We start from the raw sequence: 21692 nt of genomic DNA on the forward strand, positions 1-21692 counted from the left end.
TGAATGGAAACAGGAAGAGCTCATGTCAGCTTCAACACAAATGCAGTGCCAATGTCAGTGGGTTGATGGCTCGCGTCCGAGCTGATCAAACAATGGCACTTCGGATTTGATAACCTGATTAATTGAAAGGGATTAACTGTGGATTTTTCACCTAAATCAGCTGTTCTGTCCCCACTCCTCGACCACATTTTCAAACTCGACACAGTGTGCGATTGTCTCTCAAAGCTGTAGGCAGCTCAGTGTCTGTGAACGAACCACAGAAGTCATTTGTGCGTCTCTCCAGATCCAGTAAATTACAGCAGAGCCGCTCAATTAACTTAACCACTTCAAATCTTCTTAACTCCACATCTACTGTAAGCAAATAGGCTTATGCGCTGACTAAGCACAATTCCAAACAGTGATATATTACAGCAGATTAGCCACATTATTGTCTATTTGAAAGAGATTGATGTCAAAACTAGGCAGGCAGAAGTTACCAAATATTCCCATTGTGAGTAATCAGAAAGTTGAAATGCAGCTTTCAGTTTGGCATAATTCAACTAGCAGCTTTTGTTTTGCATCAAAAAGAGATTATTTCAGCACTTGAATCCAGAGCACTGGTGTCTAATGGTATCCAACTCAATTCATACAAACAGACCGCAGACCATATGATGCAAATACATTTATTGAAAACACACAAAAAGAAACATCTTTTCACAAAGAATAAAACATAAATGGCACATGTTTCTTTTCCACAGAACATCTGCTTACATTTCTCAGATATGGTAAATACAAACCCACAGACTTTTTTTTTCCTCTGATTAGATATAAACCTTTTTACAGTATATTGTTGGATGGAAATGCAGTCAAAAGTACAGTCAGTATGTTCACGTTGTGAAAAAAAAAAAGATATTGTGTTAGTTATTTTCAAATACATGGAAACATGTATTAAATCAAATTTTTTTCTAAAGTTGGATTAACACAGCCAGACAATGTGATTGGGAGCAAAGCCACTACTGCATGTATACGTTCAGTCGGATCAGAGTCAGACTCAAGCTGGTCTGGGTGCTCTGCGTTAGTGTGTGTGCCACAGCTCCCACCTCTGGCTAATACCCGGAAATAATAGAAGCTGATACACAGAGGAATAAGTCAACCATGACAAAAACATGATGAAATTCAAGTCGGTACAAAAAAACCCCACAATTTAATGCTCTATCAGTTTAAAGAATATGCTATTTTTATAAGTTAATGGATGGTAGGAAGATTCTGAATAACAACTAGCCACATGCTAAACCTGAAAGCATCTACTACCATCAAGCTGAAAGGGGGTGTTTTCGCCACCAGTGGAACAGAGGTGGACACACTGAAGGCCATAAATTAATCCCCCCCCCCACTCATGCTGGAACAAAGACAGTAGTCCAATGTAATGGCATAGTAGCTCGACTCGACTGTGCATAAAAATGTACCGAGTGACGATGGAACAGGAGCATGGAGACACAGAGATCTGTTTCATGGCATGTCATCTAATCGTTAATAAAAAAACAGTTTTACTAATAGCATGAAAGGGGAAAAAAAAAGAAGGTAAAAATATAAAACAAACAATAAATAAATATGAAATGCTACATCACCTTAGAAGAGTAATAACAGCTCTTGTAAAACTGGGACGACAGATCGAGAGAAGTTCACTGTCAACGAGGAGCTCATCATCCTGGAAACAGCATCTGCTTATTGTGGCTGGGATTCTGAAGCTGCTGTCCAATTATCTGGGGCAAAAGACCAAAAAAAAAACTTTTTCAGTTTAACTTGAGTCCAATAGTCTGTCAGTTCAACAAAACGATCTATTCTCTGTACATCTGGAAAGTTGGTCAGAAGGAAAGAGCTTTTATGGCCTTTTTTTTAATGCACCAAACTGTGATCGGTATTTGTTACCGCTGCTTACATTCCATTAAAGTCATAACACAGACTCACGTCTTGCATTTCAATTTTTTCGACTCAAATCACCAAAACGAAGCGTCTCTCACCTGTCTAAACGGTTGACCACCTCCCTCACGGTGTTGATGAGGTTATCGTGTTCTTGGGGGTTGCTGATAATGATGCTATGGAGCTTCTTCATGTAGGAGTCGATGCTTTCTAAAGAGGGCGTCTCTCCGCTGCCTGTAGGACAACAAGTAGAAGCTGTCAGCACTTCAAAGGGGCTCAGATGACGTTCGTGACCTTATGCAGACCTTTATTTAAGTTTTCATAGTTTAAATGTGGATAAAAATAAGCTACAAATAAAATGGAAACTCCAATCTGGAGAAAAAGACTAAGAAATCTAAATTAAAAGAGTCAAAATGAACCACTCAATTAAAGACCAAAAACTGAAATATTACAAACTGAGAGGAGCACATGCGTACAATCACAAGAAGTGTTGATGCACCAGTTACTAATTTATCTACACTTTCTCTCAAACAGAATGTGCAAAAGCTTCCCCCGAGGCTACGTCTAAATGGGTTTGGCAATCGTCTTTCATCATCAAGCTTTTTAGAACTAATATCAGCAGTGTTGTGTCATGCTGGTTGTGCAGCGTTTGTGCATCTGCTGTCACAGCAACACATTCAAAAAGGAGTGGAAGAGAAAATGCCAGAGAAAAGCTGTGGGCGTGAGCCGAGCAGAGGTTCTGTATGTGGATGTGAAAACAAAGAGGGATAACATTCTTTAAATCAAAACAGAGAATCTGTTCAAATTAAAGGGATTTACTCTTGGTGTGTCTGTAGGCTTAAGGGTGAGCGACGACAGAGTTTTAACAGCTCACTAAACACAATGACTCTCCACAGCATTTGTCTGGGGATTAATTACTTGCATGACATAACAAATCAAAACTGGTTTATAACCATGTGTTTTCATCAGCATCAGAGCATCTTACTCCCCAAAAGCGACATTTCAAACTTTAAGAGCTCAAAGCAAAACGGTGATTTTATTTTATTTTTCCCACACTCATTATTGATTAAAGAAGAAACATGTTTTATCTTCGTCACAAAGCTGATGGTCCAAGTCCGTCACAATTCACAAGACACCACATCAGTGAAGATCTCACACATTTAAAAGGCTGCAGAAATGCCAGACATAAAACAAGTCATCTATGTTTGTGTTGAGTCATTTATTTCTTTTGAACAGTGAAGAAAATCTAACTTAGCAATATCTCAGTGGATTAAAGAATTGTCCGAATGAGGTAAGAGTGACACTGTGTGGTTGTGGGGTTCTCACCTGGCAGAGGTACAGCAGAGAAACTGGAGGTGAGCGCCTGCCGCAGGGTCTCCAAGTGTTGGTAGAGAAGGCTGTTGCGCCCCCTCTCTTGCATCACGTCACCTTCTAGCCTCTCCACTGCCCCGCGCATGCTCTCCACATGCTTCTGTAGCGCCGCGTTGCGCTCCTCGTACTCCATGTTGGTCTTGCGCAGCTGCCGCATCTCTGCTTCTCGTGCTGTTGAGGAAGACAAAGACATTTGATCGAAAGGACAATGCAGCAAGATCTAACAGGTGAGGTCATGACCCATTTTTTTATTTGCTCAAAGAGGTGTGTGCTCTTTACTTTTAGGGCTTCACTGAGTTTGGTAGACTGTGGAACTGTACAATAAAACAAAACTCCCTGAAGGCAGCAAAGGACAGCATATAGAAAGATTTTTTTACCTTTGCTGTGGTTAAGAAACTCCTCTGTGAAGATCGGAATGTCAAATACAGTTCTGTCCTTCCCTTCTGCATCCTTCTGTTCAAACCCAGAGACAGCAGGAAGGAATGAGATAAAGCTGAAGAGACACCAGACTGATGAGACATTGTTAATCATCTCGCATGGCTGCAGATTGGTGGGTAATTGATTTTGGATCGGTCACTAAGGAGTTTACGTGATGAGGAGGAAGAAGTCATTTCATCTATGGCTACTACAATATCCAGACCTGTGAAATAGATTACACAATTTCAAATAAATATGTATTTCATTAAATACAAAAGTACAGAAAGCCCATAACCACGTGAAAAGGGAAATTGGTTTGTAACCGCCAGGTACCCAATCCCCATTGCTCATAAATGGGATCCGGGATGGGTTTGGGTCAGGAAGGGCCAACGTTCCCACATTTTGGTTGACATCAAATTCAGAGACTTTTCAAGGACCAATTCCCTCAAATTCAAGGACCAGACACAGCTTAAGATGGGAGGGGAATTTGTAAGAGCCGCTTCACCCATGGTTGTGCTGCATGCTCTGCATCTGGCCAATCCTAACAATTGTCCTTTGGATCTTGGGCTTGTCTTTGTAACTTTTTCTTTGGTCAGCCAGAGATCTTGGAACTTGCATTTCCCAGGCATCACATCATTTGCCCTCTTGCATAATGTTACTCGCTCATTTTTGTGCACGGAATCTCATGTTAACGGTGGAGAGGGACAGTGGACAGCACCACAACACCACTGTAATTACAAATCGACGTTTGTTCCGCATAGGCCTAGTCTACGTACATCACGCAATACAGGATGAAACAGTGGGTAACTTCTTTCTTGCACAAAATTCAAGCACTTTCAAGACTCATGTCTATTTTGGAGCAAAAAAAACAAAACAAAGTGGAAGTACAATATACAGTAGCTTGCAGCTTTCCTGCTCCCTCTGAGGGGATGCATCAACCCACTTAACACAATGAAATGTAAACAGAAAACACTGGTATCCCCACAGGTATGCTAATTTCAAAAAAAGGTCTCATCAGCTCTAACTTTCAGAGTATCCTTAAGGATTTACAAGAGAAACCTCTGAATCACGGGCAGGACTTCATAAAAACGAATTACACGCTAAGAAAAAAAGCACAATGTTTGTATCACAAATGCTGCAGCAAATCGGATTAACACATAGCTTTGGTGATGCAGCAATAAGCACTAAAAGTGAGTGGAGGAAAAACTCAAAACACCAACGGATTAAGAGGTCTCCTCTTGCAAAGATCACACAAAACTCCAAATGAACCACTTTATTCTTTTGTTGCTGTGTCTCTGAACAAACGCAGACTTTAAAAAAGCCTTGTGTTGTGGAAGAACTAACCCTAACCCTAAGATTCCTTTGCTTTAATTAATATATTTAAAACAGCAAAGTGGTTGAGTGCGTCAGGACATAGGTACTGACCTCATGAAGTGCCTCGTTGGGTACCTGGTGTCCAACATCTGGAGAGGAAGGGAAGAATAATGTGAGGAGAGCAAATGAGTTTTGCACTGTGACCTACTTAAAACAAATAAAATTAACAAGATCCTATCAGTACACTTCATCTTATGAATCAGCTGAACAGGGCAGAAGCTGTTTTTATCGTCAACATTTTTCATACCGACGTTTTTTCCCCCCATAACAAAGTTCAGAACAGATAATACAGACCATCTGTTGTGTGAGCAAAGTCACAGCTTCTTGTCCTCAAGCTGAACTATCACTTAAAACCTAAACTACTATGAACTTGTAAAATATTCCCATTCCTTGCCACATTTCCACTTACTGAGCAAAAGAAATAATGCCTTGAGTGTTGCTCGGCCAAATCCACCAATACCAAGTTGTAAGTGCACAATCTTCCAGGTGAGCAGTTCAAGCTGGAAAAAGATTCCCTCGCCTTGGCAACGTCTATGCTGCAGTTTTAGCTTGTGTCTCTTTCTTTTTTGCAGACATTCTTTTTCAAATTCAAGCAGCTAAAGAAATTTGTCAACACAACCAACAAGAGTTTTCTGTGTAATTTACGTGGACAAAAGCTCCCTTTGATTTAGCGCTGTGTTGTTTTGTGTAAGACTAATTTACAACTTCTCAAAATAAAGCATTGCTTTGGACCCATTGAATATTATGTAATTATTATTAATCTAATTAATGTCTATAAGAAGCCCAAGGGTTTTGATAGACATAACTATCTGCAAAGGCACATTGATTTTAGTAAGTACATGCCTACACAAGGGATAATAAACACCAGATCACACTCTTTCGGGAGGGTATTTCCAAGATCTGCCTTCAGATTACAAAATTTTGCAAACTACTGACCAAACCCTGACTTATTTGCAAACAGGAGTCTTCTTATTTCCTGTCCACCGTGCGGGGAATTCCTAGCTGATGGCACTACAGTGACTGAGATTCATGATCATGTTTTATCTGGACAAGGATTGTTCAGCAAAAGCAAAAGCAAATGAAGCAGATAAATGAATTACTCTTTACACAGTACACCCTAAAATGTTAATTAAATAACTGCCAATAAATAAAGTTTTTTATACCAACTCTCCAACCTGCTGCATTTTTTTGAAGCAGAGCTCACCTCCACGATGCCGCTTGCCCTTCTGCTTCTCCTGGACCTTCCTGGTGAAATGTTTGTACGCTTCCGTCTTCTGGTACTTCTCCAGCTCCCTCATGTAGCGCTCTTTATCTCGCTCGGCTTCATCCAGGTATCGCTGCGAGGACAAAAAAAGTAGAGAATGGCTGAAGAGAGGGTCTCAGGAAGAAAATGAGATTTGGTGAAACAGGATGAAGGGTGATTGTGGGTGAGATGGCACAATAAGTAGGAGAAATTAATCTTAATAAAGGCTTAATTCCTTTCGGTAAACAAAAAGATGTAATTTCCTACATATTCCACAGCCTACATGTGCTTGCAGCCACATGCTTGCAACAGAAATTGCATCTCGTAATATAATTAGTTTAGGAATTAGGAGGAAAGATGATAGAAAAACATCCTCAGGCAATGACCCTGTCAGAGGATCCTGGGAAATCAAACATTAGCTCTGCTGTGAACTCTGTGTAAAATGATAATATGATCATCAAGTTATTTGGGCTCTATCCCACCAAAGCATGTCGATACTTCTTGCGTTTTCTCTGTAAAGAAAGCAGGTGAAAAGCTGCAAGTTAAAAAAATAAACAAAAAACTTAAATGAAGTTCTAACTTTTGAAAAATTTGAGTAGCTTAATGACAAAGGTGAGAGGTTTTGTTTGATGCATTTCAGCTGGCATTGTGTTCAACGCACAGTTAAAACAATACAGGTTACATACGGTAGGTTACAGCAAGATGGCACATTTCAGAGGACCTACAGTGTTGTAGATGTAACTTATTATAATTGAGTTTTTTCCCATTTTGCCATATAATGAAAGGCACGCCTAGATTTTGCCCATTTGAAGCAGTGGTGTTCGTCTGATGACACAATCTTCCTGTGCCTGCTCATGTTTCTATCATCACAAGAAAGTAACTTCATCCTTTGGGAAACTCCCACTATTGTTCTCGTCTCACAGCTGACGGCAAATTAGGACATATCGAAGGCATTAGAAAATATGCCATTTAGTATAGAATTAAATCTGCAGTATACTGTACAAGAATGTCAAACACTTAGCTAATGTGGACATCTGGGGTTTCTCAGCTCAAAAGCACTGACACCCTTTATTCTGATACTGTGTTGAATCTGGCTGGGAATAGTCTTAGTACTTATGCAATAAGACAAAGTCATAAATATAATAAGTCATGAATGTAATAATTCCATCATGTTAATCATAAACCACATGCTCTGCTGCATGTTTGCGCTTATCTGAATCAGTCTTTTGTCCTCCCACTGTTTTTTTTTTTTTACACACAGTTATCCTGGATATTTTTGTTTGTGTCATCCATAACACAACCCTGTTCTTCACACTTATGTTATCAATGTGCAAATCCTGTCGGAACTTCTTCACTGACCTGCTTCTCCTCAGGGGGCAGCTTGCTCCACTCGTTGCCCAGCATCCTAGTAATCTCTGGAAAGGGCACGTCTGGACGCTCTGCTCGTAGCTGCTCCCGTCTGTCATTCATGAAACGGACGTAACCTGTTAAGGGGGCCTTGGGTGCGTTGCTGTCTTTCATTTGCTTCTTCCTCTTCCTCCCCTTGGTCCAGCTGCCACGCCGGGGCTTCTGCACGGATCACAAAACAGCAATACAGCAAACAGCAATACAGTTACACACCAACAGGAAAATCAAGTAGAGTTTGATTTGAAACCTACATGATGAACTCTTACCTCGTCTCCATTTCTCTGGGTGTTGGTATCAGCGTTGGCTGCAGGAGAACCTGCTTGCTCCTCCATGTCTGCAGAGGGACTCTAAAGGAAAACAATAGGAGTTTAGTAGTTTTAACAGGGCTCCACAGAGGTGTGGAGACACAATCACCAGGGATGCTGCCCAGTCAGGAAGTTCAGAGACAATTCTTTCGACAATTGAAAACACATTTTATCCTCCAAAATCCTCCAAGCATTGGCTTTTAGACTCTCTTCGCCAGCCTCATTTCCTCTTATAGAAATGTCTTGCTGCAATCAATAACTTCTGGGCAAGTGAATAAAAAACGTATTCTCTTTTGCTCTTATTTACAACAGGAAGAAGCAATGTTTCAGTACAGAGCTTAACTAATGTATTAAACCACCACCCAAACACACAGCTGCCCTAAATTAAAAGCACTGGTAATTTTCTAAATATATTACCGAAATTATATTTTTAATGTTAAAATATAATTCAGTTTTACAAAGAAAAACTGAAAAAATAGTAAAGCATATTGTCATCATCAAATTAAAGTTATTTACTTGCATTCATGAACCAAAAAATGGGTTTTAGTGATTGAATGTTATGCTTGATTAATTTCTCACTTTTCAGAGAAGCCCAGTGAGCCGGCTCAAACTTGAATATAAAAAGGTGAATTCAGACTTTGTTAATCCAAACATCTGAAACAGAAAAACTGTTTACCAGAGGTAAATCTTTTACACAAATATATCAATCAAATCCCTTCACAACAATCTGACTAAATATTAGTTTGCCTATGTTTAAACAGACCAAATTAATGGACAGGGAATGTATTGAAAGCTATGCTGACTCAGAGGACTTCTGAGCTCTGCGTTGACCTCTCCTAAATCATTATGAGGGAAGGGAGCCTCCATTTCCAGGATGTGGTTTCTGCCCCTCCTCCATCTGCCACTAAATACTGTGGGAAAAGTAACAGAGGAATTAGCCAGTTTACCAAAAAGGGCCTATTGGGAACATACTATAGGGGTAAACCCCCTTTACAGCAAACAGTAAAGGTATATAGGGGTTGTATTTCAAACATTTCTCCTCATGTCTGAGAGCGGTTTCCAGTGACACCTCCTGTATAGTGGAGCCTTCATTACAGATCCTTACAAACAGAACCCCTCATAGGTCTCATATTCAGTGAAAAGTATTTGAGCTAGGGCAGATTGATAACATTATCACAACTTTCTTTCAAATCAATAGATAAATATGATACTTATATATATTGTTACTGAATTATTGCCCAGTCCTAATTTTTTAGCAAGTATTAACACAGTGCAGGTAGGGTTGTGAGATTCTCAGTTTTGATAATAAATAAATGTATTGAATAAATAAGCCTATCTCCGGGTTCTCCATTTTCCCCCCATAGTACAAAAACATGCAGATTTGGGATCTAAATTGACTGTAGGTGTGAGTGTGAGATTGCGATTCATGGTTGTTTGTCTCTCTATGAGGCCCTGTGATGGACAGGAGACCTGTCCAGGGTGTACCCTGCCTTCCGTCCTGTGTCAGCTGGGATTGGCACCAGCCCCATCCGCAACGCTTATGTGGAGGATAAAGCGGCAGAAGATGAGTGAGTGAATAAATAAGCCTCAATTTATATTATGCACAGAATTATATTATGCTCTGTGACGTAAAGCTCTGCTTTCACATAAAGGCTGTGCAACAGTGCCCCCTGCTGGACGACACTGCAACCTGCACGACTTGATCATAATAATGATAAACAGCACAGAGTTGTACTTGGACAATGTTATTATATCACACCATAATGATAGATTCTACTTGAGCGAGGTCAACTCGTCATTCAACACATGTCTTCCACTTAATGTGTGTTCAAATATTAAATGGCAACCTACCGATTCTGGAATTTAAAGTAATTGGAGCTAAGCCATGTATGAGACTAACCTACCTTAAGAACGCAAGGCGATTTAGTAACCAAATTATTCATGTATTTCAGTCAATATCGTGTTCAGTGCAGACGAAACAACCTGACGTGACGAGCATTGTTGTTATTATTCAAGTGTTACTTGAATAATGAGTTTGTGGTCTTGATTAACTCCAGGGAGCAGTGCTCTACAGTGCTATTAACGAAGGAAATGCTAACATAAAGCCAAAACACTGGGAGCAGAGCTAGTATCGGTGTGTTCATTATCGTCGTTACGTGAGTAGTTCTTCTAATACATATCATTACACTGAGATTTGTTATCCAAAGCAGCTCGTCATGACCCCAGTCAGTGACCAGCTAGCAAACCGCAGCATTGTTGTGTTAACCTAGCTGCAATGCATGGCATGCGGGTTTTCACACTCCTATGTCAAAAAAATACCCGAAATTATAACATAATAATAAAGACGACGGACTTAACCCTAAACACAGACGTGATAGTCAATGAAATGAGCAATTGTCAAACCATAGCACGTTAGACCGATAAGCTAACAGCTAACTCTGCTGCTAGCTAGCTGTAGCCAGTAGACTAGAAGCTCGCGCTCTACTCGCCCAGAATCCATCGGAAATCATTCAACAAAACATATTTAATACACACATAGTAACACCATGCGTTAGAAACTGACCTTTGACGACGTAATTCGTATCTGTTCGTGTCCAAGCGGTTTTTCCTAATCAAAACAATGCAGCAGCCCCTCCATAGACTCCTGTCACATAGATGCGTAACGTCTCATGTTTATACGCCACCTTACAAAACACTGTTGTGTTTTGCCTAAATGTTTTCATATAATTACAAATCTATGATTGTGTGAAGTCAGATATGATGAAAGCAAGGGTATACATCTGCTTACATCATTTCAAAGCAGAATTAACGATCTTCATCACAGCGAACTGCTCTATAGAATCTATGTCTATGCCCTTGGCTAGTAACCGTATTCTTCGTGTTTGTATTACACGTAGACAAGCGTCCTTTGTAATGTTTGCTTCCCTCTTCTGGTAATAGAGCGAACTTTTACATATTTTAACCAGTGCTTCCCAATTGTGTGAATAATTTCTGACTACTTTCACACAAGTATCATAAGTAAACCAGTCATCCTCCAGAGATATAGTGCATGAATTAATCAAATGTTTATTTTATGTGTGTGCTGTTTAATGAATCTTGAGTAAAATGCTGAGCAACAAAATCAGCAAATTTATTTGGTGGCCCAGAAAATAATCTCCTGCAACCCAGTCTCTGCAGGGCCGGCTCCCATCATCTCGGAATACACTACTCACTTTCCTGTTTGACTGTTATTAGTACAAATGTAACATTTTAAATTGCATTAATTATTGTTGCATTATTTACACCAACCCAGTGTCACTATTGTTTTTGTAGAGGGCCTAGTGTTAATTTGCACTTTCATATTCAAATTGAAGCACAGTGTGGTTGAGTAACTTGAATTAAATTAATAAGTAAACTTATTAAAACTTCCTATACACTACCAGGTTGTGTAGTTCGCTTATGGTACACTTCTTTTAAAAACATATATGGAGGGAGGCTGCATATCGAGGGTGGTAAGACATATTTAATAGATGAGATGAGTAGAGGAACACCTTGACAAGCTGGGGCATTTGCAACTTGAAATAATTTCCCATATCTTGCTTCGAAGCCCATCTCCGGTTTCTGTGTTGTGAGTGTGTCAGTGCCACACACCTGAACAAACTACACCCCTGCAGCAAAATTGAGCCCACTGACAACCCTGGGGTTCAATCAACCTCTGCGAACAATCGGGTAAATCATATTGCTCCGAGTGTTCCCTATACATTCATAAATAATTGTATTTATTCCGAGGTAATACAAAAGTCTGCTCGGCTGCTTATTGTTTCAGCGCGGCATTGTCTCTGAGGGTTAATATGCTCCGTCCAAACAGAAAGTTTCATAACACATTACTGTTCCTCTGTGGATAGAAAATAATAATAATGAAGCTGCCAACTCGTCCCATAAGTAGAGAGGGAGAGAGATAGAGAGAGGGGGAAAGAGAGAGGGGGGTGACTAATACTCTAATTCCAAATTAACAGATCGCAAATCAACAGCCAGGCGGGAGTAAACTAAGTGTAGCTGCAGTCTAAATGAAACTTTGATTGCAATCTCATCGCAATTATCCAGAGTTAATCCAACCTCAGTTCTCAGGCTCATTACACACAGGTTCGGCACATTCAGCTGCCACAATGGGGTTTAGAAAATAGTCGTGAACAAAAGAAAGACATTTAACTTAAAATGATTTGAATCTCCACCAGAACATGAAATAAAGTTCTGGAGATTTGAATTTCTTTTTCCAACCTAAAAAGGATTGTTTGTCTGGTCAGTGAGGTTTGAGGAGTTTAAGAAAAAGTCTATACACTCATTTACCCCACAACCTGTTTACAGTCTCCTGTTAGTTCGTTTTTCAAGAAAGCCTTTCAAAGAACGGCTATAATAGGAGCTCCAGTTTCTTGAACTACAAATGAAACCTGGGGGAAGCAGTTTGTTTTGAAAGCTGTATATGAAGTGTCCACACGCTGCTTACGGGTTATAACAATTATGTACGTTAATCAGCTAGATCATTTTAATTGAGGTAAAGGGGAAAAAATCTGATGTACATTTCGTGGTAATCTCCACCAGCAGACATTTCATATTGTTGCTCTGCAGCAGCCGTGGATTAATAAGAGGTAGCGTTGTCTGTGGAGTCATGTTTGTCACTAATTGGCTTACTTAGCACAGCAAATATGCAGGCCATCTTCTCAACACCCAGAAGCAGCAGCATGTCTGTCCGTCTATCCATCCATTCCCTTTTTCACTTTACCTTAACCTGACGGCATCAGCTTGGTCGATGTATTGTGGGTTGTGGCACATCAGACAACGGGAACAGCCAGTCAGGTTCCATCAGCTCTGGACTGAACTTTCTTCAGGCCCCAGCAGGCCTGCAAGGCACAGCTCCCAGCTTTCCCCCCTTGCATGCCACATCAAATCATTTGCTCCTCGCCTGAAAAGTTTAGTGCAGAGGGAAGGTTTTTCGGCCACTGGCCATCCACGGGTTGATTGTATGCCCTTGTCAGTTGGCCTGTGTGGTGTGGAGGGTCTATAGCAGCACTGTGACCGCCATAAGGCATGTGTTAAGTCTTTCTCATGAGGAAGAGGAGTGGAAGGAAATGCAATTTCCCACTGTACCAAGTGAGGGCACAGCAAAAACGGCAAATCTTATAGCCAGAATAGCCCTTTTTATTTACATTACTGAATTATTATTGCATTATCAGTACACTATAGTTTTATTTTGGTCATTGTTTTTCCACATATATTTTATGACAATCCACTTTAAATGCGGGAGAGAATGCACAACTCCTGATTGTGGATCATTACACATTACTGTGTCCCTTTGTAATTTAATAGTAACTCAATATTTAATAGTAAATAAAACAAAGTCATAAAAAGACAGGATGCTTGAATGCAATATTTAGTGTTTACTGATGCCACAGGACGCACAGCAGCAAAGTGAGTCTGTGATCCAATATATACTTGCTTACTGTAATGTGGACTTGTCACATTGCCATCATCATGTCTGCACCCCCAGAGCAAACCGTTGGCTTAAATATTTCAGCATACATGTGGATATTAATCAATTAGAATAAATTAACTGCAACTCCCTCTTGCCGCCGTGCTTTGAAGTTGAAGTCCATAAACCACTGTGTGTTGTTTGGAAACAAGAATGTGAACATATGCTAAACTATTGCATTCATTACCCCCGTTAATGGCCTCTTAAGCGTAACCGGTTACGGTTCAGCGCGTGATGGAGGATATAACAGGGGATTAAGCAGCTCACGTGACTCCTGTTTCACGTGAACAAACACAAATCAACTGTGAACCTTGCTCGTGCACAGAGAACGAGACTGTCGTCTGTCATCGTCATCTGTTGCGTTACTGTGTTGCTATGCAACTGTCGAAATTAGGCTCCGGTAGCTGACGTGAAGGATCAAAAGTATTGGGTTTTTAAGTAAAACGGGAGGTGTATACTGTAGGCCTATTGCACATGTTGTCGTCTTTGGGAGAACACAATGTGGAGAGATTTCTCATATTTTATGAGAAGCTGCGGCTGGAGCGGGGATGAATGTGTCACAGTAATGTGTCACAGAGCGTCTAAGAGAGCCAGGATTTAATACTAATCAAAGTTTGTGGCTCAGTGGAAGTTTGTGCATCATTTTTGATCTCTTTATTTACACTGGAATATTTTAAAATGCTAAAGTTTTACATTTTGTTAGGAAGCAATAGGCAATTTATGTATTTATATTTGCAGTTACTCTTAGGAATAGTAAAGCATTGTGGGAAATGAACATACATAAATCAAAAGATGATGCATTTTACTGTATGTGGTGAGCTTTTGTGTTGTTTTGTGAGCTGTTTCACATTCCATGGTGTAGGAATTAGTGACACATTTGGTGAGACTGCAGACTGCAACAGCTCAAGTCAAGGCAATTTTATTTATGAAGCTCGACATCACAAGCACAATTTTGCCCTTGAAGGGCTTTTCAAGCGTGTTGAGTTGTCCATCAGCGCGTTTCCACACATACAGATGCTTTAAAGTTTGTTTATACCTAAAGTTAATTTGCTTCAAACTGAGAAACACCTGGCTGCTTTGTCAATTCTCGCTGTTATAGAAACATGGTGACACAAAATGGATGCTTGCCCAAGGTACAAGTGAGATGTCTCTTCTAAGGCTACAAAAAGCCAACCGTTTTTATTTTATAGAAGTTATACACATATAAAAACAAACATATGGTTAGTATATTCAATTTCTGCCAGGAAAACATCCTAAATGTAAAGGCTCATACTGGAGAGAGCCTATATCCTATATTTTAATTATTTTTAATTTATGCCTATTGTTTCCCAACTCTGGGTCTTTAAGGGAGTGATTATAGTCTTGTTTTAATTTCTTGCTGGAAAAAAGTAATCATATTAACTAAAATGATGAACAATTTTGTGAGGGTAACTTTGACTTTTCATGCTATTCTTCTTTGTTGTCCTCTCTCTGCAGCTCCTGTGACTCCCACAGGCTTCAAGTCTAATAAACTAATGCACACTACTCACTTTCTTCATTGCGGTTTGACACCTACTTGCTGCAGTTCATCTCACAGTGTTACGACGGCGTTCCCACATATAAACTTGTCTGTGATTCACTGCCTCGTGTAATGCACTCTCATATTTCTGCATCTGTCTTGGCGACAGTATCGATAAAAAAGGTACTTTTTAGAATTTAAATCAGCACATTAAGTAAAAAAAAAAAAAAGACACCTTGCTAATAATCACTGGCATAAAATGTGCATTTAAAAGCGATGCATAACTTCAACATAGTTGCACAAAAGATGAGGCTCATCAGAATTCAGTACCAATGCAAGAATAAAAACAATGACTTTGGTATTTTATCAAAATAAACCCGATAGGAGTCTTGAAAAACAACAAAAAAAGATGACATGATATAAATGTATTTGTGGTTATAATAATCTGTGTGCGCGTGTAACTGACAGTAAAAAAGAAAATACACATTTACACATCCATTTCACACAACATTATGCTCCAACACAATCACAAACCAAAAAAAGGGGAACAGGCTGAAGCCCAAGGCTTATTTATGACAAAACAAGTCTCTGTCTAAACCTCACAAACAGAGATTGATGGTAAATTACATATTGCCCCCCCCCACCCCCACAAATTAAATGAACACCATTTGCCCAAAATTATTTGAAAAGACATGTACATTTATGGGACCGTGTGTTCCCACAGCAGCACACAATGACATGGATTGAATAAACATGATAAGACCTTTAATGTGAGTCAGCCCAGATTTGAAGTGATGCCTCGAAAGTGACTTGACTGCCCTTTGTAAAGGGCTCAAAGAGGGGAGAGGAGGTGACAATGGATAATAATTTGATGTGTGGCCGTGGCGCAGCTTCTGTAAACTTTAAACGTCTTATCTAAATTCACACAGTGACAGCGCTTCTCCTCATCCATGCCATGTTCATCATTTTCTTTTGCATCGCCTGCCAGATAATGGGGGGGGAGAATCAATAAGTAAGAAAATCTTACCGAGTGAATCACACGGTGATAACAAAGAGCGCCGATGATTCTCACACATGCTGTATTGACTTTGTGGAGGACGGTTATTAGCCTTATTTCCAGAGTTTATGCAACATTTAATTTAACGCTGCATTGGCTGAGAAAAGAAAAAGCGCTCTAATTTCCCAAAGTGGAGTGAAAACATTTCACATTAAGAGAAGAATAACAACAACAACAACAACAAAAAATGACGTCTCATTATTTGCAATCAGCTCCTCTTGTATTGTAAGGGAGGGTGCCATTATGCCATCATGTTTCTACAGCAAAGGACACACCGGCGAGTGTGTGCACTTCTTGTTTTGACAATGAATCAAAAAAACATCCTTGCCGGCATGCAAAAAGGCCACCATGTGTTTGACAAAGCCCTCTTTTGGGCTACAGTCTGCAGTCTAACTATTCACTGGATGTCACAATTGCTTTCACCTTTAAATTCTCTGATAGGCTGACAGAGAACCTCATTAAAAGGTCTCCTGAACAAAAGCTGATCATGGCTTTGTAATTTTAGAGCAACAGTGCATGAAGTGCCCAAATGCTTCTGGTAGTATAAAAAGAAAGTGACAGGAAAGTGGAGGAATGACAAAAAAAAAAGTACCCAATGTAAATAAGAGTAGAAAACTGGAGCGGTTAGCACTCCTGCCTTTGCAGCAAGAAGACCCGCGTTTACGAGCTGATCGGAACAAGGGTGTTTCTGCATGGAGTTTGCATGTTCTCCCCGTGTGTGCATGGCTTTTCTGCGGGTTCTCCGGTTTCCTCCCGCAGTCCAAAAACATGCAGATTTGGGGATGAGGCAAATTAGACACTCTAGATTGACCGTAGGTGTGAGTGTGAGAGTAAATGGTTGTTATGTGTGTCCCCACCTTTCGCCCTATATGTCAGCTGAGATCGGCACCAGCGTCCCCACAACCCTCATGTGGAGGATTAAGGGGTAGAAGATGGATGGATGGAAAGTAGAAAACAGTTGAGAAATGGCTGCACATTTAACACTTACTATTTTATTTTCAATAATATGCAAACCTCTGTGTTAAACCAATCATAACACATGAAACTAAGATAACACAGGCTTGTGAGGAACCTCGGTCTTAAATTTGACAAGCAAATCAGTGCTTTTTCCAACTCCGCCTCTCAAGACCAAGTCTTATTTTTCTAAGATCGACCTTGAAAACTTTATCCATGCAACTCCCTGTACGTTGGCTTGGACCAATCGTCTCTCAACCGCCTACAGCTCATTCAAAACGCTGCCGCTCAACTTCTCTCCGGGCAAGAAAAAGCGCGACCACATCATGCCAGTCTTCTCTTCCCTCCACTGGCTCCTGGTCTGTTTCCGTATTGATTTTAAACTTCTATTAAATGTTTTTAAAGCCCTCAATGGTATGACCCTTCTGTATCTTTCTGAGCTCCTGCGTAAACCCCACCCCAACCAGAGCCTAAAGGTCTCCTGACCAACTGCTGCTGGAGGTTCCTAAAACCAGACTGAAGACTGGAGGTGACAGGGTCTTTGCCGCGGCTGCCCCCAGACGCTGGAAAAGTCTCCCCCTCTATATTACAACCTCCCAGAGACTTAAAACCCACTTCTTCTCTCTGGCATTTCATAAATGGAGCACATGCAAATGTTATCTATTTATGTACTAGTTACATATTTTTGTAAATTTGGTCGACTGCTGTCATTTTAAAGGTGCTCTAGAAATAAAGCTTGAGTTGAGTTGAGTCGAGATTGTTACTGTCAGTTGGAAATTCAAATGAGAGGAGAACAGTATCGTAGTGTTTCACAAAATTCCCACATTGTTGAACTCGCAAATATCACGTCACATGAGCTTTGTTTTCGGGATTTGACTAAGACGGAGCGTGACCAGGACGAAAGTCAATCAAAACAGTACTGTTAAAACCAGCGTGTTACCTTTTGATCACTTAAATTCAGCTTAATTATCGCAAGTCAGCATTTTCCTGGGAACAGACCAGTGTGAAATAGTTTTAGTTTAATAAATGAATAACCCTTTTTTGGAGAAACATATCTTTTATGTGTACAGCCACAAGCTGCTCCTCGTCGTGGCTGTGACAAATTCCAGTCATGGATGTCGTGTTGGATCAAAGACATGATTGCATTTATGAAGCCGTTTGTACTGGCATGTGTTTGCGTGTGCGCTTTGAACTGCAAACACCACAACCTGAACTGTTACAGTGGAATATTTCCCTGGATGATGTCGAGTGATCACATCAGGGGAATTGTCTCAAATGCAGCGAGCAGCCATGCAGATAAGTGAGCTGGAGCCTGTGGATTTCCTCACCCATTCCTCTCCCGTGGGTGACAGTGATGGACGGGCTGGTTTTCTTGTTATTGGTGAGGTCACCAGCTTTCCACTTTTGCCTTACATGCATCTGCACTTCGCCGCGTTACACGCATTTGTCGTCCTGCAGCAAAGGGAACCATACGTTACTGTGACTTTGGGATGTATGCACATGTCCATCACGCCCTCTGATGCACATGATGGACAGATGGGACAGAGTGACATGTCTCTTTACTCCCCTGACCTCACACATCATCCGCTGTCATCTATGTGACAGATGTTTGATATACAGCCAGCACAGAGACGAGGACCCGTGTCTACACAAGTATTCAATTTGTGCCTTTACATTTCACGGCGTTCGGCATCATTTTTTTGTGACATACAGCACGGTAGCTCGTTTCTATCTTCGTCTTATAGGGACAACTGACTTGAATACTTGCCTGTATGCTTTATATCAGGGGCGTCAAACTCATTTTTAGTTCAGGGACCACATATAGCACAATTTGATCTCAAGTGTTTTACAAAGCATGACATTTCTTGAAGAAAAATAAGTGCAATTTTCAAAAACATCATGCCTAAATTTAACATTAACACACGTGCAACACAACCTACAGATCACAGTGGATCCACAAAGGCACAAACATTTAGTCACAGGTATCTGGAAGTGAAAAATATAGTTCACACTATGATTAGATTCTAATTATAGAGAATTGGACCCTCTGGTGGGCCGGTTCTGGCATATGTTTCACACCCCTGCTTTATATGCATGAGGCAAAGTACATTTGTAGTTCCTTGCTGCCATAGACAAACTGTAGCCTTTTGGTTTTGCTCAGTGTGAACACAATTAACTACTTAATGGGGTTTCTTCCTGCCATGAGCCCAGAAAATACTATTCCAAGCAAATAGCGAATGCTCTGTGTTTATGCAGCAATGTTTAAAAGTCCCATCCCCCCAAACGTGCATAATTATACAACACATCTACTTGCAGTGCTATTTTCAGTTGCACATCATTCCCACACTGACTGAAGCAGCCATTTGGGGGTTTATGATCCAGCCTAAGGACACTTTGACAAAAGGACTGGAGGAGCCAGGGATCAAACCACCAACCCTCTGGTTAGCGGATGACCCACTTCTCTCCCTGAGACACAGCCACCTATAAGTGAGTTATAACGTTTCTTCATATTTGTTAGAGGTGGGGCAGCCCGTGGCAAAGAAGAAAGGAATTGGGTTTGTGACCGGAGGGTTGCCAGTTCAAATCGCGTGACGGGTCAATGTCCGGGTGCCCCTGAGCAAGGCACCCAATCCACCATTGCTCCCCGGGCGCAGATAAGCACTGCTCCTGCGCCCTGTTTGTATGTTAACTACTGGTGTGTTAAAAGGCTGGGTTAAACGCAGAGGTCAAATTCACTAATTCACTAATTGGTGTTTGTGCAAATAAACACCAATTACACACCTGCTGAAGACTACAGTATCTGTATTCTGTGTGTTTGTCACTACACTGCCTTTTCCTGGCTGGAAGCTGATGTTTGTAAACAAGCATTTTGTAGCTTGTGGGGACACTGCAGAGGTTGGTGCCAGGTATGGTAAACCTGAGCAAATCGCCTGAAACGCCAAAATCACAAAATAACACATTTGAACATGCTGATGGAGGCAGGAGTGGATGAAACACCTCCTGTGTAAAAAAATCCTCGATGGACTTTGTGGAGAGTACGCGTTCTACAAAGCAGTTTCTTGCATTAGAGTCTCTTAATGGTAACTGCACCTTTTATCTCATTCAATATCAAAATAGAATTTAGTGACTGAACACCGGGGACATTTCCCTTTCTTGAAAAAGACTAATAAAGCAATAGTCAGTGAAGAAATAGACAGCAGTCCTCTGTGCTGAATAAACGCCTCGAGGCTTTAAGATCCATCTCCTCATTTGTGCGATGTTTAAAACGTCTCACAATCTAGAGCGGCTGCTTAACACGACGTACATTACGTTCGCCAGTGATGTATATGTACGACGAGTTCATGATGATTTTGACAAAAGCGGGCCATTATGTTCCATCTATATAGCGCCGAGAAAATCACATCAGGCTTATCACTGGACGGTTAATTAATGAACAGGAGACACGGCGTCTAGACGCGCGAGGGCTGTGCGTTGAAAGCATTAAGACACTAAAAAAGACTGTCCTCTGTTCAACCGACTGGGAGAGCTGAGGGAGAGCAGAGGCCGACTGGAAAAATGAGGCAGCCTTTGCGAAATAAGTCTGGGTAATCCATCAGATGCCAGGCCTCATTATGGCTGTGGGTACAGCATGAAACAGAACCCTTTATCTCGGTTTCCTGTTCTTATTAGTAGCACTCAAGCAAAGGATAGCAGCAGTCTCTCCTCTCTCTCCTCCCCCCCCCCACACACTCTGTGCTGGGGGGCTGCTGCTGCTGACACAGAGACGCTAAGTCACTCTCTGGCCAGCTCTGTGGGCACGCCTGCCAACTTTTGAGGATGTGTGTGTGTGTGTCTGTGTGTGTGTCGCTTTTGTGCACAAGTTTGCATGTGTACACACAGATCCAGGGAGGCTCAGTAGTCGCTGATGGAAACCTTTTTGCCAGCTGCTGCATATCCACCCCTTCACCGATGCCAGCCAAAGCCAAAATGGAAACGAAAACGCTATTTTCAGCCAGTCATTCTCAAAATGGTGACACACAACACACACGCTATTGCAGAGGACTCGGACTCGGCCAACAGAGACCAGACCATCTGCAGTTCTGCCTTCAGCTAATAACAAAATATGTTCAGAGATAGATAAAAATAATAACGTGCGCTCCCAAAGACAGTAAGAGAGAGAGCAGCCTCGGCTCACACACCTTAAAATTAACCATGAGCTTTTTTAAAAAATATGATATCAATTAGGTTTTTTTTTTGCGTTTACTGGTCCAAGATTTTTCAATGAAATATTTAGTCTGATCTTAAGCATGGAGTCATTCTGCTGGAAAGGGTGAAGGAACGGAAATTGTTTGTAAGTTACAATAAATGTTTGAAGGCAGAGTGAGAACTGAGTGTGAGAACCGTGTGACTTTACATTTGTACAGTAACTTCCCCGAGGAGTTTAACTTCCTGGTTGTTTTTGTTTGACTGTGAGCAGCAGAACTGAGAGAGGAGAAGACAGACATGGATACAATTTTCCGGGGATGTAGGTTGATCTGGACATGGATTTGGGCTATTCAAAAAAACACTGTTCACCTTGTAAGGATTAGAGAATGCATTTGCATTGGAAGCACTTTCTCCAGTCGTCAAAGTTCTTTTAAATGGGGTTATTTTCGGTCCCAGTGATGCAGGCATCTGTCAAA

General features: G+C 40.9%; 1 protein-coding gene across 6 annotated transcripts; it reads right to left on the minus strand.

Moving 5' to 3' along the window:
* Positions 1–648: 648 nt before the first annotated feature.
* hmg20a (high mobility group 20A) lies at positions 649–10828 on the minus strand. Of its 6 annotated transcripts, none has more exons than XM_058646365.1 (9): positions 10580–10828; positions 7978–8045; positions 7664–7873; positions 6266–6398; positions 5113–5150; positions 3648–3723; positions 3226–3441; positions 2001–2133; positions 649–1742 (listed from the first exon to the last, which is right to left on the minus strand). In XM_058646365.1, the coding sequence occupies exons 2-9, from the start codon at positions 8041–8043 to the stop codon at positions 1739–1741; spliced, it is 876 nt and encodes a 291-aa protein (XP_058502348.1). In that variant the 5' UTR covers positions 8044–8045; positions 10580–10828; the 3' UTR covers positions 649–1738. The 6 variants fall into 6 exon arrangements, with proteins under 6 accessions (XP_058502348.1, XP_058502349.1, XP_058502347.1 ...); XM_058646366.1 differs by having other exon boundaries at positions 7978–8058; XM_058646364.1 differs by lacking the exon at positions 10580–10828 and adding an exon at positions 8820–8843 and having other exon boundaries at positions 3648–3720.
* Between the last annotated feature and the right edge of the window lie 10864 nt (positions 10829–21692).

This window comes from Solea solea, chromosome 12 (genome assembly GCF_958295425.1).
Source record: "Solea solea chromosome 12, fSolSol10.1, whole genome shotgun sequence".
Classification (NCBI taxonomy): domain Eukaryota; kingdom Metazoa; phylum Chordata; class Actinopteri; order Pleuronectiformes; family Soleidae; genus Solea; species Solea solea.

Coding starts and splice junctions, on each gene's coding strand:
- hmg20a (XM_058646365.1), bottom strand. CDS start 8,043: ATGGAGGAGCAAGCAGGTTCTCCTGCAGCCAACGCTGATACCAACACC. Junction 5,151..6,265: donor GGGCAAGCGGCATCGTGGAG/GTGAGCTCTGCT, acceptor CTTCCTCTCCAG/ATGTTGGACACCAGGTACCC. Junction 2,134..3,225: donor CTCTGCTGTACCTCTGCCAG/GTGAGAACCCCA, acceptor GTTGTCCTACAG/GCAGCGGAGAGACGCCCTCT.